An 18,561-nucleotide genomic window follows, 5' to 3' on the forward strand; every position below is an offset into this window, starting at 1 on the left:
ACGAACATAACTGACACGGCCTTCTCGTGGTAGGAGACGACTTTATGGAACGTCAAACAAATTAAATAATTGGAATGTTCTCTATATCAAGACCCCTTTAATGTAAAAAGAAATAGATTATATTCCGTCAAAAAGTATAATAATTACAGATAATGAAGAAGTATCGAAATGTTTTTGTCTTTCAGAACCATGTCTGGGACAAAAGAATCACACATGTTTTTGCACAAGGCAGGGGGGTTTCTAAAGGTAAGAGATGTCCAGACGTCGTCAAATATAATAAGTCATTGCATTTTCTTATCACATCAATATCAAATCAATAAATGCTAAATATATTGATACCCTGAAAGAGAACTTTGATCAGAAACAGATGGAAATTATCTGTTCCTTGTTTTTAACGCAATTTAGTAGGGTTATTTTCATAATAAATACATGTCGAGCCATTTAATGTTATGGAGGGTTGGTATTGGAGCATACTGGGGGATGTTTCTCGAAACCATCATACATGTACGTCTTAACTTCTTGGACATCTCATTGAAACGTGTGTTAAACACGCTCTTCTACGTGATGTCTACGAATCTAGACTTATGCCGGTTTCGAGAAACTGGCCCCTGAATTTCAAGTAAATACCACCAAGGAGATATTGTTGATTTACTAGTTGAAACACTACACTTTGTACAATATGAATCATCGGATTTAATAATACTCCTGTGATTTGATTAAAGGAACATTCCTTTTGCTATTTGTATTCATTCAAGCATTTTCATGAACGTTTACAATAGAACAAAAATGATTGACTTGACTTTTTTTACTAGTAAATTTAAAAAAAGTTATACAGTTGAAGCTTTTCATGGTTTAATGATTGAAGACAAAAAAATATCTAACAACAAAGCTTTTGTGATTTTTTAATCACTATTGAAAAAGTTAAATCGATCAAACGTGTTCGTGGTGATGACGATTAAAAAACATCAAATGGGTAACTTACGTACATTGCAGGACAAAGAACAACTGGTGATCTGCAAGGTAGCTTCACCTGGCATTGGGGAGCGTCCAGAGATTCAAATATTCACCGATGGATCCGAAAAACCAAATTCTATCGTCAAAGTAAAATCCTTCGCAGTCGTGCAAAAGGGCGACCTTGTCCCAAAGATCGTCAAGGCAAAGTACGACAACTACATCTGCATCACCGGTAGTGGTAGCGGGACTAAACCTACATACCTACGCACAGATACAAGGTAAGCAAAATAAAAATCAGAGAAAGGTGAAATATATAACATATAATGTATGGTTCAAAGCAGTGAACAGTAGAAGTATACAATCTAGCACTTGCAGCGGTAATTCTGATTTGAAAAAGAAAATAGATTTATTTGGAAATTAGGATGAGAGATATGAGAAGTTACAGAAGTAGTGGTGATTGTCACGGTAGCAGAGCAATTAATTTGTCGATTCCCATAAGGAGCGTTTAAACAGAAGTATTTAAATTTTTTGTTTTGAAGGAAAATAATCAACAACCAGTATTGAATAATAAATCGTCATTCGCACCATGGATATTCAAGGTGTTCGAGACTGAGAATGATATAAAAAGAACATTTTTTCCAACCGTTCTACTGATTTACGCAGAGAGCAGAGGGATGAGTGGTGCATCAAACTACGGGCCTTGATGCCCAACAGAACAGCATCCAATTTTCAGCTGACTTCTCAACAGCCATCGCAGCCCTATCGAGAGAGAACACATACAGATGCTTCCTCCAACAAACCGTCCGTGTCTCGTACTCGGAAAGGAGCCCATATCACAGCACCTGGCAGCATGCAGGGGATTTTTCATGATGAGCTAGACAAAGTTTTTCAGGTTAGTCCTTCTGTCATTAAATCATGGAAAATGTCGACTGCTATAGGTGAAGATGCCTTCTGTCATAGGCAAGAACGTGCAAGGGAAGAAATATCTAAGGCCTAATGTCTTCGTTCTGTCGCATTACATTAGATAGGAAACCTTTGATAAACAAAATGAAATGTATCTTCCTGATCTTCCACATCCTTTAAAACAAGATAGGTATTCTTTTTCTTGTATATAGCTATTGTATTCCACACTATTCATTTTATTTAATTGATAAGTTTGGTTGTTGTTAGCTAAATCTGTTTAGTGTATATTTTCTCTTTTCATTATATCTTACAGAAGAGGGTCAATCCACAACAACCTATTGAGGAGACTGACGACAGCCCAGTCTGCAGTGGACGTCATCACTTGGGGGCTGGCGCGTCACACGACGGTAAATAGCTCAGAAATGTGTAGAGAACAAAGTCATTGATATCGATGTGTTGTAGTCGAGTGGTTCGGTCACTTGACTAGAATACAAAGGTCGCAGGTTCGAGCGCTGCCAAGGAACTTATGTCCTTGAGCAATGTATCGTATCGACATTGTCCCTCTCCATCGAAGTGCTAAATGGGTACCCGGAAGGATGCGCAGGTCATTCGGATTAGATAACTCTGTGCGCGCTCGTGAAAAGGCGACCAGCTGGACTGTTCTTCATGCAGACTGTGGAGAATGTGCACTGCAATATACTCAATTTAATATTAATCCAGTGACCGGGGTAATAATAATATTGTAAGCGCTAAATTGATTTAGTGTATGGTATGGCGCCGGTTTCCAGCATAAGTCCAAATAAATGTAACTATTGTCTTTTAGAAAACACGGACATCTGGTATATTTCAAAAGTCTTATAGTTTTCAAATATGTTGTTGTTGACATTGTTATGTCACATAATAATAATAATATACAATTATTATTTGGTAATTTTTTATTACCTCACACACAGCCCGCTGTCAAGATACAGACGAGAACGTTCACCATGCGGATGATTGTCCTATGCACCAGCAAACCTCCAGACAGGCCCTCCAAAAGACACAAGAACTGTACCAATATTTCCATCATACAAAGACGCTTCAGGTCAGTACCTTTTTCATTATATCGTCAATTCATGTTATCCCGTTGACTACTGAATTTATTCATTGCCGTAGGTTTAATACAGGGGCCACCCGGTTCCAGTAAGCAATGGGTTAAGACATTTTAAGACATGTCAAGACATGTTACAAACGGTAGTAAACTAATAAGGGGTTGATAAATCGGCGGTTCCCCGCAATAAGGCCGTTACTGCCATTGTCAATATGTAGTTGCCTATGGCCTTCTTGCAGCTTGGGGACGGATTGAATCGACATACAGTTGTATTTTCAATTAGATAAAGTTTAGTGTAATCATATTGTATTGTGCTAATCGTACAATATGTGATATCTTGGGTCCCGTCTATAAAGAGTTGCGATTGATCCAAATCAATCGTAATTCCTCCAATCAAATGTAAGTTTGTAATCTCCTATCTCTCATGTACATAATTTTGATTATAATCAACTCTTTATATTAAAGACGGGGCCATGTGTGCTTAGAAACAGGCCATCAGACTTAAAGAGTGCAGACAGCAAACGCATTTAAAAATCAAGCTTTATTAAAGATTAAAGGTAATACACAGTTTTGGTATGGGGTCATGAATTGGGTTCAAATGAACATCATATTGGAAGCATATGCGATCCTACAATATTCAGTAATCGTTGTCGCGGTTGAAATCGAGTCTAAAGTTATGAAATTATAAATAATTAACTCTTTATGCTGTATAGCTCCCTCTCAAGGTCAAGATATTAATTAAGCTATAAAACAATGTTTCTTGACTAAAATCGGCCGACTAGCTATTCCCGTTTGGGAATTATATATCATAACTACATATTCAGAGATTTTCATAGTCGCAGCTACTATTGTACGGACGTAGGCGCTATTTGAAATTTATCAAAATTTACCGGGAGCACCGGTAAATTTTTATATTCAATTCATCTCGAAAGCAGAAGTGATTTAGAGGCTACATTTTCTAGTGCTTATAATACATCAACAGGGGCATCCAAATATATCAAAATTGTAAAGAATCACTATCCACCCAATTTTCAAAATTTCCCAAAACTTTGTATTACCTTTATTGGAAGATGTATGAGAACACCCGGTAAAGTTAACACGATTACAATATCACCGATGGTCTTATCGAAATTCGTCTTCAGGAAAGGGCTGACCATTCAGAGAACGAGTACGAGATTCCAGAACGTCGCATAGATCCCTCGCCCGTATTCGATAACCGTCTCTCTGGCTGCAATACTTCGTCTGAAGAATCCGAAGGAGGTGCTCTCACGAGTCTTCACATCTGTAAAGTACCAACAGAGAGCAGTTGGCCACCTAGTCCTACACCGTCAGATGAGTCAGAGCCCGAATGCTCAAAAACATTTACAGGAGAAATGCCAGGAGGAAGACTTCTAGACATAAAGGAACCCGAGGCAGGTTTGTGCCTGGATGAAAATATCTATGAAAATACGTCCGTTATTCAGAGACGGCCCAGAACTGACTCTAGAACCACAACACCACCACGGTCAGCCGCTGTACGGAATGACGCTAAACCCCCTCTTCCACCGCGTAAAACAAGTATGTCGTCGTTAACGGCTAAGTCAGTCCCTCTGAAGCTACAGGAGAAAACTCCAGCCACGAAGATGGAAACAAAATGCAGGTAATAGCCAAAGGAGATGTGACAACAAGTGATTTAGTTTAACTGAACATGAAATAATCACGTTGAGAATTTTGAACTTAATTTCTTCCGCATTAACATGGAAAAGGTATTTATGATTCAAACAAGCTTAAAATCTGTTACCAAAACAATACGGATAGATAGTCAAACAAGTCGTTAAGTTTCGCAGGATATCGATAAGACAAACTTTCATAAACGTGTTCAATATGTGAAGTCTAAAATCTTGGAGATGCTTCGTCACTTCCGATTTGAATAAAAAATAATATTGCTTCCTTATCTAATTGATATAATTTAAAATTATTTTTAAATGAATAAAGAAGGATTTTTGTACATTGACTATTACGTTCGGAGAATTTCTGTAGTATAGTGCGCTTAAAGCAATATTATTCCTTATATACTTAATCAACATTACCATCAAATAATTAAGAAGTAGTGGAAAGTATTTTGTTTATTATGCATTTAAGGAAAATATAACAAAGATCGGTATCCGACTGTCTTAATTGCATTAGAGGTTTCCAAGTATTATCACTTATCTAAATTCATCCAATTTCTTTTCAAAGGAAACTTAAAGGGGAGAAGCTATCGGGAACGGCTGTCGTACTTGTCGCCAAAACTACCCTCGTTCGGTACTTGTCTCAGCTACTGCTCAAGGAAACCAGTGACAGTATTTTGTGAGTACTTATATAATCACTCTTTTTCATACCCATGTGTTGTTTCTCCTTTTTATTTTGTTTATAATGGTGGTGGTGATGGGGGAAATTACCTTTAGCCTTTCTCGCTTTTCTTGATTTCTCCCTTTCCCCTTTCAGTTTTATATCCTGTCTTTTCAGTTAAAAGAATTAGGCTTCTATGTCTTTCAACTGAAATACATTTTTTTCCCGCACCCATATTACAGAGTTATGGATGTTCCTCGCGAACTCAAAGATTACTTCCGGGTAGGCGACCAGTGGTTGAAGGTTAATGATACTATGCTGAAAAACGTCCACTTTGCCCGAGACTGTGTTCGAATGTCAGACAAACCAGAGGTAATGTATTATGCTAAATCATTCAAATTTCTCTAGGATGAGGAAAATACAAATACAATATTACATATTGATACATCGTTCGTCAACACAATTACTTTTGATTATTGGACGTCTGAGAAATCGTGTCATAGATACTGACTCATTTGCCTAATACCTTTGAATGAATTTGGTGACATTATGCACTAATGGCACGAATTTCCGGCAGAAGTGTTATGCAATTTTGTAATTTTAATGAATGGATTTAATGTTATATCAATGCAAGAATCCTGTTAAATCTTTTAATTTAATTTCTCGAAAATTACCTAAAAGACACCAAAAAACAACATGGGATCGAAGAAGAACAAAATTGGATAGTCTAAGCAGAACTCGGCGAAGGTAACTTGCGGATCGATGCCCATCCAAAGGCCAAACGATATAAGGTAAAAAGTAACACAATGTTCTAATGTTGTTTTTTTTCCTCTTTTTCAGATCGAGATCACGCTAAAGAGAATCCCGTTTGGAACAATCTGTGACTTCCAATGGAATTCAGATAATGTTGACGACATAGGGTTGAAACTCCAAGGAAATGAGGTAAGATATGGCAGGACTATTGAGTCTGTTGGCTGAAACATTAGGCCAAATAAAATAAATTCCTTATTTATCTTCCATCACTCCCCCTCTTGTAAATCTTATCCTTGTCTCTTTCTTTTTAATTCGATGTTTTTTTTTCTTTTTAATTACGTCAATAAGAATTTCGGGAAAATCTAGAAAATTGTTTGGAGCCAGTATACAAATGAAATCGAATATCAGCAACATCTACAAAACGTTAAAAGTAATGCGACGGTATATGTAGCTTATGTACATAACATATATCACCTATCAAATAAAATGAAAGCCCCTCCTCCTCAAGCACCAACCCCATTTATCCCATGATTATTATCATACAAATAGAAAAGGGGACTTTCCGACAGGCATAACAAGTCTCCAGAAAAAAATGTAGACTTGCTTTCAAGAATTTTACGGACAAAAGTTGTGATTGGTGAGACCCCTGCACATATTCCACAGACAAATTAACCAACATTTGATGTCAAAAATCCTCGTTTCAGATTGAGCGTGTATCTCAAGACGGTCTGGCTCATCGCAGAGGATCTCTACAGTCTAACGATACGACTTGTCTGAACAGTGCGGGCTTGAGATGCAACTACGTCATCACTGAGGTCAACTTTGACTGCGTCCACCCCGATGCATCTACGGAACAGGTAAGTCAGATCCGGAAGAATCGTCTCCAGTTTACCATCGAGTAACCCCCATCAAAATATAAAAGAAGTGGAGGGTCATAAATATATTTCGATGAAAGTTATATTGGGGAGTCATTTCTGGTTACGTACAAGATAATGTCAATTAATGAACAGGTGAGAAAACTAGAATAACCGCCATTTTTTGAAAAAGCTAGAATTGTACCAGATCAATTAAGGGTTTTGGCGGCACAAAATTGTATATATATTTTTTCTGCGGTATATCGGTTTTTTTAACGTCTGTTAACAAGACATTAATCCACATTTGCCACTTTCCAGCTAAGTGTATATGGGTACCTGGCAATTGCTGGGGTGATGGTAATTGTAAGGCCCCCATGCAGGCAGAACTGTTTTAATCCTGACGTGGCTGCCCCTGAGTAAATAAGACTCAATTGTCATTTTCATTATATCAATTAGTATTACTATTATCATAATCATTATTATTATCATGCCGTAAATTCGACAATCCGTATAGCTTAAGCTCACAAAATGTGTGATATGTACATGTTTAAGATAAAATCCTTGGCTTCCCATAAAGTTTCCAGTCATGAGGAAAGGTTTCTAAAATTCTAGGGGAAAATTCACTTTACACATCAGGCCGTTCATTTATACTTTGCCGTTCTGAAAATAATTATACAGTAATGCACCGAATACCTTTCTGATGAAATATCTCATGAATATATGTAATATAATAGTAAATATCAACAAATCACCAAACATTGAAATGGCATCGATAAAATCACTAAAATGCTGTCATCTATAACAATTCCCTGCAAACTTTTACAACCGCAATCAGTTTCTTCAATACTGTGCCTTATGTGAACTTCACCAGCCGGTGAAATGCCCCGTTATAACAATTATAATAATTCTTATTATGATTTGTTGATTGGTTTGTTTTCACCTGACTGCCAAAAAAGCATGTATATGGTTGTTAGTAAACAAACAGGGGACCGACGGCTTAAAGTCGTCTCTGATGGACTTGGTAATAAGGACAAATGCCTTACCAAGGTTACTAGCGCATCCGCTTACTTTGGAACCCAAGACCTCCCGATTACTAATTTACAGGTCTATAACTATGCCATCGCGCGTCCTGTTGAGGAAAGATTGTTAATTATTTCCCCTATCATTTGTAGGTATGGGAGATGATCAAGAAGGCAGAGGGCATTGTCATTCTCATCCTCCACCCCGTGGACTTCCGTACCGTTCAGAGGGGCTACGACATCGACGAAAATGACGTGTACCAAAACGTAGGTCGATCTAGCAACATGCGCAATGGAACCTTTTAGAGAAGTGCTATACAATAGCTTACAACCACGTAACATGACAAATATTGATCTAAGATCATTCACTAAAGACCCTCAAAGGAGCTACAGAGGGTCTAGAACAAGTGTGTACCAGAACAATCCCCAATTACACGAGAACATTATATCGTGATCCAGGCCATTAGCGTTATGCAATTTTAGAGGAGCTACAAATTGGCTGACAACAGCATGGTAATTATGAAAAGCTCCGAACTTAACAGGTCACTCAATGAACACGTTGATTCTAACTTCAGAGAAACTTCATCATGGATGCACAATGCGAATGCATGATTAAACATTTGGATCTTAGGTTATTCTTATCCAAAATGCTTCATTGAACTTTGAGGGAGCTACGAATGAGTTGATAGGGGCATGTTGAATGGAAATTTACCAGGGCTACGACATGGACGCGCAACGCAGATGCATAATTGACCCATCGAAGCCTTTTTCATGCAACATGCTAAATAAAGCTTTACATGAGCTACAGACAAGCTGATGACTGCATTATACACGTATATCGCGTACAGATGATGACTGTTCAATGATTAAAACTCGAGAACCTTTTAGTTTTATCTTGGGACTAATTTACCGAACAGTCTTTATCAGACCATGGATTTTACTAGCTATGACTAGACGTGCATGTCTTGATCAATTGAGACCCGAATGAAAGAGACTCATATATTTCATAGAGATAGACAACTGATGGTTATTACCACATACTTGATATATTTCCCGTTCTCCAAAATGTCAAAAGGTCATAATAGTCGATTTGTTACACTCAAATATTAGCCTCAATGCACAGTAGCTATTAGAAGTTTAGAAAATCATAAAAATGAAATATACATGAATATATATATATATATATAATATATATAAGTAACGACATCATACATCTAAGAATTGGGCAGAAGATATTGTTTCTAAATCAATACTATTGTGAATTTCGGACTTCGAAAACATGCGGTCTCATTATTTGAAGGGAAAGTAAACAATAATTGTAGAAAAGAATATCTAAAATGAGGTAAACAAAAGATAATGTAATACCATCAAATTACAATTTGTTTACGGAGCATTGACCAACTGTTGCACTATACCTTATAGGCTGAATAACTACTGTAAATACATGTAAATGTATGTATTAACAGATGTATGCAAGTTATATGTTTTGCAATAGTATTTGATACAGGCCTAGGACTCAAACGTGTAAAATCCAAATGACTGAGGTTCTGAATATATTCATATACCAATGAAATACAAGCTTCGGGGGGGGGGGGGGGGGGGTTGCAAGCTTCATCTTTAGAGAAAACCTAAATCGACTTAGCGATGTCAGACCAATAATGCAAATGTCTATAATTTGTACCCGATTCTTCTTTTATTCTGACATGAAGGCCTACATTGTAAGTGCATTTTAAATCTTAAGATTTTGCTTAACTCAATAAACTCAATTTAGGGTGTGATAGATAGCAAATTTCGTTATAAACTTTAGTGATAAGCAATATGTGTTGTAGATATTAATTAAGTACATTATTCCACATCATTATTAATTACTACCTTGAGGTCGATCGACATAAATGCTACCCATCGGTACTATATATTTGTTTTAATGTACAAATAATTAATGTCTTCCTTTATTTATTGAAGTGGCATTCCTTGATTCTTGCCAGTAACTGATTTTCAACATCTAATGTATGTTAGTTCACCGTATGTAATGCATACATCTGTGTTGGATTCTAGATGGGCGATTCCAGGTGGGAGAAAAACAAAACATTATGGTAACATGTAACTATAGAAACAATGGATGAACACATTATTTTCTTTAGGCGAGTGGTACCAGAGATTTTCTTTCTTCTTTCATATGAACGCATACATTTTAATGTAAATTAATATTCATAGTTTTATATTTGAATGTGTGTACAATGTGTGTACAACATAGATAACAATTCATTTATTTATATTTATTTGTTTGTAAAAAATTATGATCACCCATTAGCCATTTTATCCTTGAGGGAGGGGGGGGGCAAAAACTCGGAAATAAAGTTACATAGTTGGCTTAACATGTCTTATATATATATATATATGAATGTATGTAATAATTATGCATATGTAAATAAGTGCATTTTCCTGTTTCTGTGTCAATAAACGAAGCGTATATTTGTGTATTTAATTTTCAAACGATGATGCGTTGCACAATAAAGCAAACCCATTATCTGTATATATATATATTTGTTATTTCCGTATTTTGTTTAGACGCCTTGCATTTAGACTTAAGACATTTAGAAATAAAACAGACAGTGACAAAGGGGATAAGGGAGAGGCAAAAAACAGCCATGATGACAGAAAGAGCAAAATAGGGTCTAATGAAGCAATAATATTATTACAAGAAGAGAGATGTTGAGCATGATGAGAGAAAGGAGCGAGAGAAGTAAAGATTTAAGGAGAGGTGGATCATAAGAACGAAAAATTAAAGGTTAAGGAATGCGTTTATATATTTTTATTTCATTTTTGTTTTGTATGAGCAGACTTATATATCTGTCGCAAGCTTTAAATGGTATTGCAAAAGTGCCACAGTCATATAAAGGTATTGCTTTCGTCCCGAGAACTTTTCGTGACATCTTATTTCAGTTAAAAGAACATCATGAAAATATAATAACAAATCATTTTAGGCAGATGCATATTTATAGGGCTTCTATTTCAAACTCATATTATTTGGACAGAAAATAATATTCCAAATTTGACAGTTCTAAAACTTAGACATAACATAGGGACAAACAATACAGGCCCGTTGCCATAGGTAGGGTTAGGGGTTGACTTCTCTCGCAAATTTATAAGAAATGAAGTTTCTAAAGCAGGCCTCTTGATTTTCTAGAGTTGCTGGTTATTTAGAACCTTGTGGAGCAACTTCAGAAACCCTGTGGTCTTATGTGGACCGTTTTCACATTCAAACAAGTCATTCAAAAGTTTCCTCATGAAAAGGGTATCAGACGAGGGTTGTAATAACACCAGAATTCTTCAAAATGTGTGAGGATAATAGAAAAATATTGATTACATTTGATATTTTAGTATCCATCAAACATTTTATGACCATAAACTATTAGTTTTGTTGTCAATACGTTTTCACTACCAGTTCTAATTGTATCTTTAACCTAGTTATTAAACTGTATTGTTCATAGTGGGTTTTCTACACCCGGCAAACATTTTCAGCCAAAATATTTGTTCTGAATTGCATATCACTGGTGGACCTTTATGAGTTCCGATTTTTCAAAAATCAGTCGGTGATATCGTTTTAGCAAAACATTATTTTACTGAGGAATTTGCATTAAAACATGGTGAACACCATTTGCCTGTTGCGGAGCCCTCTTTGTACATGACTAATAGGAAATAAAGAGTAATCAATTAAATATTGATATCTCTTCATACTTTTAATTGATAAAGAAGGTTTCTTGTTGAAAGCGTATAAATATATAAGTATCGGTATCATGTAAAAAATAATACCGATAATTATTGTACTCAGTCTCGTGTGAGGGCAGTAAACGTAGTTTCAACAGATCTGTTAGCGCCGACGGATCATAGGAACCAGCAGTTGCTACTAGTACAACTCGATCGTGATAAATGTGGGCATATTTTTCCTGGATTTACTAGCTTCAATGTATGCCTTGTTTCCATGATTTATATTACCCCTCTCTTGGAATCGCTAAACATTTCTTGTCTACTAGTCTTGTTCATATCAGAGGCGTTTACGCGGTAAGTTTTTGGATGGAATGATAATGTTGATTTTTTTCCCCGCCCTTTATTATTGTTCGTTACTACTATTTTTATTTATTATACCCAGCACCTGATTGCAAGTTTCCTTTGGTTAAAATATTTGGGGAGCGAAGTATAAATGTTTACCGTCTGATCAAGGAGCTCAGCTATCACAGATCGCTGTGATAGCTATACCGAACGGTGTACGTTTTATGCTGCGCAAAGATTCAATCAGTTTAACTTTGGCCATTACAAGAAGTGGGTTATCGGCCAGATGCTCATGTACCCTTTACAGCTCATTTTATGTATGTTATGACCAAAGAAGGAAAAAAAAGGCAGTCAGTCACTCAATAGTGTATGACGGTGAAGTCTTGAAAGTAAACGGATCTCCTTGCATAATTTGAATTCTAGGACACTGCTAACGTTTAAATTTCATAGATAGGATATCCGTGACGAATTCATAATTCTTGCAAAGTTCTACAGAATTAGATGTTGGCTGTGTTTGGGTTATAATACCCTTACGATCATAGAAAATATGTAGGACAAGACGGACACCTCCCCCCCCCCTTTTTTTTTTAAAGAGTAATTGTTTGTATAGGATTGCAGCCGTTTAATTTTAGTTGCCTAGAAAAGTACACTAATTTAAGAAAGAAAAAAATCGATCTCATAAACTTCAATAAAGGTATTTCTCTAACAGTGTTGTTATGTGTCGTGAGTCAGGAGGCCACCATGTTTAATTTCCAGTAATTTTCAAATAGACTGCTGCATCGGTCTGTGATTGACCACACAAATGGTCTGATCTCGTACTTTTCTACAGGATTGGGACTAAAGTATTCTATTTTGTCAAGTTAATGACTGCATGACGATATCCCATCTAACCCTTTTTTAAGCAGAATGGTCAAATAATTAAAAGGATATGCAAAATATAAGTATAATAATGATCATGAAGATCATGGAAGAAGATGATAATGATAATGATCTGGTTCTTTTCTACAGGACTGGGACTAAAATATTATATTTTGTAATGATTGCATGACGATATCCCGTCTAACCATTGTTTAAGCAGAATGATCAAATAATTAAAAGGATATGCAAACTATAAGTATAATGATGATGATGACGATGATGACGAAGATAATAATTATAACAATGATGACAACGATAGTGGTGATTTGTAAGAAAGACATATATACAGGGATAAAACACTATAATGACAAGTGTCAATAAAGTTTCCTTTTAGGGACCACTCGTTTAAAAAAATCCATCCTTCCTAAACTGAATAATGTGGGATGAGGGATTCCCGTTCATTAAAAACTGAGCAAGATTCATTGATGAAAAAGGCGGCTCTAACATCCATTGTATGACAAGTTTTAGTGACAGAAATCAACCCTCTGGAAATGGTGTCGTCCTATAGTATGCTTTAATGAATATATGATCTCACAGATTAAATATGTGTGAGATCCGCTTTGGCCAACTGCCCAAAGGGATACATGTGATCCGCTTCGGGCCTGAACTGGAACATGTTATCCCTCATTTAGATTGCAATATATCCATAGCTTATTCTAGCCCAATAGAGAAAAATAATTGCCGTGCTTATGTACTGCATCTCATGAACTTGTAATCATTATCTAACATATAAATCACTAGATTATGCATGAGGGATGATGTAACACACCTGCCCAAAATTAATTAAAAACGGATATATAGCCTAAATATTAGCTACTTCATTGGAAATAACCGAAAACATTTAAATACTGCGGCAAAAAACTGTTGCATCGAAATAAAAAAAAAATCAGCAATTCACTGATACAGGCGTTTACAGAGCAGTCTGTTTTGCATTATGAGTTTGTAAATGCTCATCAATGAGCGTCAACAATCCAATTGTATGTCGACAGTTTGATGATATACAAAAGTAGGATATGTTGTCACCCGCACCCCTATGAAGAAATTATTAGATTATTACGTTAAATTCATAATTATACAAACGATGGTGATAATTTCGAAACCATTATTTTTATTTATTATACCAAGTACTTGATTGCATGTTTCCTTTGATTAACATATTTCGGGAGCAAAGTATGAATGTTGACCTCTGATCAAGGAGGTATCACAGATCGCTGTGATAGCTGGTACCGAACAAAGATTCAATCAGATAAACTTTGGGCATTACAAGAAGTGGGCTGTTGATGTTACCAGATACTCATGTACCCTTTACAGCTCATTATATGTATGTTATTACCAAAGAAGAAAAAATCCAGTCAGTCACTCAATAGTGTCTGACAGTGAAATCTTGAAAGTTAACGGATCTCCTTGCATAATTTGAATTCTAGGACACTGCTATCGTTTAAATTTCACAGATATGACATCAGTGACAAATTCATAATTCTTGCAAAGTTCTACAGAATTAGATGTTGGCTGCTTTTGGGATATAATACCTTTACGATCATAGAAAATATGAAGGACAAGACGGACACCTCCCCCCCCCCCCCCCTTTTTTTTAAAGAGTAATTGTTTTGTTTTGTTTTATTCCGTAAATGTTATGCCCAATATCCTCTCGGCTAAATCTTTCATAACTGGTAATTTCTCGCTTTTGTTTTTTGTCACCGTAAACTACCGTAGTTCACGATTTTCGCCTTTAGAAAAAGTTTCGAATACTAAAATCAACACCTCTTTGGCAAATGAGAGTCTTTTAGGAGCTTATTGTGACGTCAATCAAATCTTACTGTGCAATATACATAGTATCCTGAAATGTGATATCTATCGTTATGTCAATTTTGTATCAATACCACAAGAATATTTTCAGAAAATTAAATGTGTAAAGTTGAGAAGGCATGTGTACCTGCTTAGGGTCTGGCTGCAAAATATTCTAAATGAAGTTTGCGCGTTTGCCAGGTGTAATGAGGTTCACTTGTTTAAAAAAAATGTTGATATTCAACATATCACAAAATGTTGCAATGTATGTTTCTCTACAGTTTTCTTAGACAATAGGCCTACACAAAAGGCTGTAATAACATTTTGAATCGTTGACAACAATATTTCATGAGTGCAAGGCTTATCTACTGTACAGTCTGTTATAAGGGAATTGGTGAATTATAGTATCTTACCTGCCTACATTTCGAATTTAGAAATGGAATAGGGTTGCAGCTGTTTAATTTAGTTGCCTAGAAAAGTACACTAATCTAAAAAAAAAAATATCGATCTCATAAACTTCAATAAAGGTATTTCTCTAACAGTGTTCTTATGTGTCGTGAGTCAGGAGGCCAGCATGTTTAATTTCCAGTAATTTTCAAATAGATTGCCGCAGGATTGGGACTAAAATATTCTATTTTGTCACGTTAATGATTGCATGACGATATCCCGTTTAACCATTTTTAAAGCAGAAAGGACAAATAATTAAAAGCATATTATTAGGCAAAATATAAGTATAATAATGATGATGACGATGGTGAAGAAGATGAAAATGATAATGATTTGGTTTTTTTTTCTACAGGACTGGGACTAAAATATTACATTTTCTAATGATTGCATGACGATATCCCGTCTAACTATTTTTTAAGCAGAATGGACAAATAATTAAAAGGATGTGAAAAATATATGTATAATGATGATGATGATGATGATGATGATGATGAAGAAGAAGATGATAATGATAACACAGATGACAACGATAGTGGTGATTTGTAAGAAAGACATATATACAGGGATAAAACACTATAATGACAAGTGTCAATAAAGTTTCCTTTTAGGGACCACTCGTTTAAAAAAATCCATCCTTCCTAAACTGAATAATGTGGGATGAGGGATTCCCGTTCATTAAAAACTGAGCAAGATTCATTGATGAAAAAGGCGGCTCTAACATCCATTGTATGACAAGTTTTAGTGACAGAAATCAACCCTCTGGAAATGGTGTCGTCCTATAGTATGCTTTAATGAATATATGATCTCACAGATTAAATATGTGTGAGATCCGCTTTGGCCAACTGCCCAAAGGGATACATGTGATCCGCTTCGGGCCTGAACTGGAACATGTTATCCCTCATTTAGATTGCAATATATCCATAGCTTATTCTAGCCCAATATAGAAAAATAATTGCCGTGCTTATGTACTGCATCTTATGAATTTGTAATCATTATCAAACATACAAATCACTAGATTATGCATGCGGGATAATATAACACACCTGTCCAAAATTAATTAAAAACGTAAATATAGCCTAGATATTAGCTACTTCATTGGGAATAACCGAAAACATTTAAATACTGCTGCAAAAAACTGTTGCATCGAAATAAAAAAAAAATGTGCAATTCACCGATGCAGGTGTTTACAGAGCAGTCTGTTTTGCATTATGAGTTTGTAAATGCTCATCAATGAGCGTCAACAATCCAATTGTATGTCGACAGTTTGATGATATACAAAAGTAGGATTTTTTGTCACCCGCACCCCTATGGAGAAATTATCAGATTATAACGTTAAATTCATCATTATTCAAACGATGGTGATAATTTCGAAAGTGTAGCAAACAGACCACAACGAGAGACAGAAGTTATTGGGAGGGGGGTATAGGGGTCACACACCACTACATCCTATCTTCGTATACGAGCCCCTCTCCGTCCTGCCCCCTACCTCATGGTTGCATAATTGAGAATGCGTCCCATTTACCCTAACAAATCCTAACCTTTTAAAATAATATTTTCAGTCTATGTATCAAACTCTGTATTATCTTTATATTCACGGTTATATTTCATTTATTATTGCATCAGATATATCTGTTTACTTTAGTCTAGCTTCTTAAAGGTACATAACAGTTCTGGTTATGTGATTGCATTGTGAAAGAAATGTTGTGGAATCGATCTGAAAAGGTTGATCATCTAGCATATAAGTATTGGTGTGTACTGCAAGGTTCTGGAATCATCAAAATGACGAGTCCAATAATTTCATAGCAAGACCAATATATTTTTGTATGACACGAAAACAAAGCCATATAATATTATTATTATTATCTATATCAGGCTGACTAGCGAAATAACACATTTTGATTTACCTCGGTAAATATAGCTTTGTTTTCGTGTGATATCGATGTCGATAATTGAAGTTCCCGGATGACTGAGCAATACGAAAACAATATTGATCAGTTATCGTAGTACTGCGCCAATGATATTAGATACACTGATTTATTGTACCACCTGGAATCCTTACATAGATAATAATATTTTGTTCGATAATACTAATCTCGATTATGTAGAGGCTTTGGAAATAAAAAGTACCATAGTGATTACAAAATAAAAGAATGCTAAGAGAAACATAAAACTCTTAAACGCATATTTTAAAAGATATACTAAATAATGCTTGACTATCTGTATACTGTCACTAAATAATAGATCTTGCTATGTATGAATATACATGTGCTTTGGAATATATGAGAGGGACTCGGTCTTTATGCTAATTTCTAATCTTGGACATGATGTTTTATTTTATGTAACATTATAGACATTGAAGTTACCATTACATTGCCTGATACTGCTGAATTATTTAAGTTATAATGATCCATGTTGTAATTGACAATCGAAATAACAATATTGATCACAATAATGAAAATGTGTAATGTGCCATTGAGTTTTATTAGAGACATGTCTATCTTTTATATCCAATAAAATCTTATGATTGGTCGTAAGTTATGATTCCTCCTAACATCGCATTATTCAAGGAACAGTTACATACATGTAAATGTAGCATAGGCATTCTCTCTTGGCGAATTTATTTTTTTTGATAAGAAGCGTCTCTTTGTCTCAAATAAATCACGGACTATCCCTCGGCCCTTATCCATCTATATCCATCAAAGGATAAATCTTCTTTCACATCTAAATTTTGTTTTTCTCGGGTCGGGTTAGGAATTCTGCAGTGATTCGATATCTCAAAAATCATTTTACTGATTGAAGGTCGTTTATTTCGCACAGAAGCATTCCACAACTGTCACCCCCGCGCACTCCCCGTGGATGCTAAGCGAGTTAGGGTCGGTGGTATTAGTGCCAAGACTTGGTATGCATTGTAAAATTAGGTTTCCTGTTCGTAAATCATATTCTATGCATTCCGATGCACTTACGAGGAAAAGAGAATCCATCTTTACATCTCAAGAATATTCCAACAAAGGAAACAATAAAAATCAAATCTTTGCCATGCATTAGGATGAATTTACTAAGAAAGGGAAGAACCAGGCTTAAAGGTACTACAAAGTTTTGGGATGGGGTCATGAATTTGGTTCCAATGAACATATTGGAAGCATATGCGGTCCTACAATATTCAGGGATCGTTGTTGCGGTTGAAATCGAGTCTAAATTTATGAAATTGTAAATAATAAACTGTTTATGTTATGTAGCTCCCTCTCAAGGTTAAGATATTAATTAAGCTATAAAACAATGTTTCTTGACTAAAATCGACCGATTAGCTATTCCCGTTTAGAAATTATATATCACCACTACATATTCTGAGATTTTCATAGTCACAGCTACCATTGTACGGCCGTAGGCGCTATTTGAAATTTATCAAAATTTACCGGGAGCACAAATTTTTATATTCGATTTTTCTCGAAAGGAGAAGTGTTTTATAGGGGCTAATTTT

The 18,561-nt window shown here is 35.6% G+C and overlaps 1 protein-coding gene across 1 annotated transcript; it reads left to right on the forward strand.

The window, feature by feature from the left end:
- Positions 1 to 4,410: 4,410 nt before the first annotated feature.
- Positions 4,411 to 8,558, forward strand: LOC105438453. Its single transcript, XM_011666270.2, has 6 exons — positions 4,411 to 4,586; positions 5,165 to 5,275; positions 5,500 to 5,629; positions 6,098 to 6,199; positions 6,715 to 6,867; positions 8,037 to 8,558. Exons 1-6 carry the CDS (start codon positions 4,507 to 4,509, stop codon positions 8,187 to 8,189), a joined length of 729 nt encoding a protein of 242 aa, XP_011664572.1. The 5' UTR covers positions 4,411 to 4,506; the 3' UTR covers positions 8,190 to 8,558.
- Positions 8,559 to 18,561: the final 10,003 nt, after the last annotated feature.

The sequence above is a fragment of the Strongylocentrotus purpuratus genome, unplaced genomic scaffold, assembly GCF_000002235.5.
Source record: "Strongylocentrotus purpuratus isolate Spur 01 unplaced genomic scaffold, Spur_5.0 spur5_scaffold_15, whole genome shotgun sequence".
Taxonomy (NCBI): domain Eukaryota; kingdom Metazoa; phylum Echinodermata; class Echinoidea; order Camarodonta; family Strongylocentrotidae; genus Strongylocentrotus; species Strongylocentrotus purpuratus.

Coding starts and splice junctions, on each gene's coding strand:
- LOC105438453 (XM_011666270.2), top strand. CDS start 4,507: ATGTCGTCGTTAACGGCTAAGTCAGTCCCTCTGAAGCTACAGGAGAAA. Junction 5,630..6,097: donor GAATGTCAGACAAACCAGAG/GTAATGTATTAT, acceptor CCTCTTTTTCAG/ATCGAGATCACGCTAAAGAG. Junction 6,868..8,036: donor CCGATGCATCTACGGAACAG/GTAAGTCAGATC, acceptor TATCATTTGTAG/GTATGGGAGATGATCAAGAA.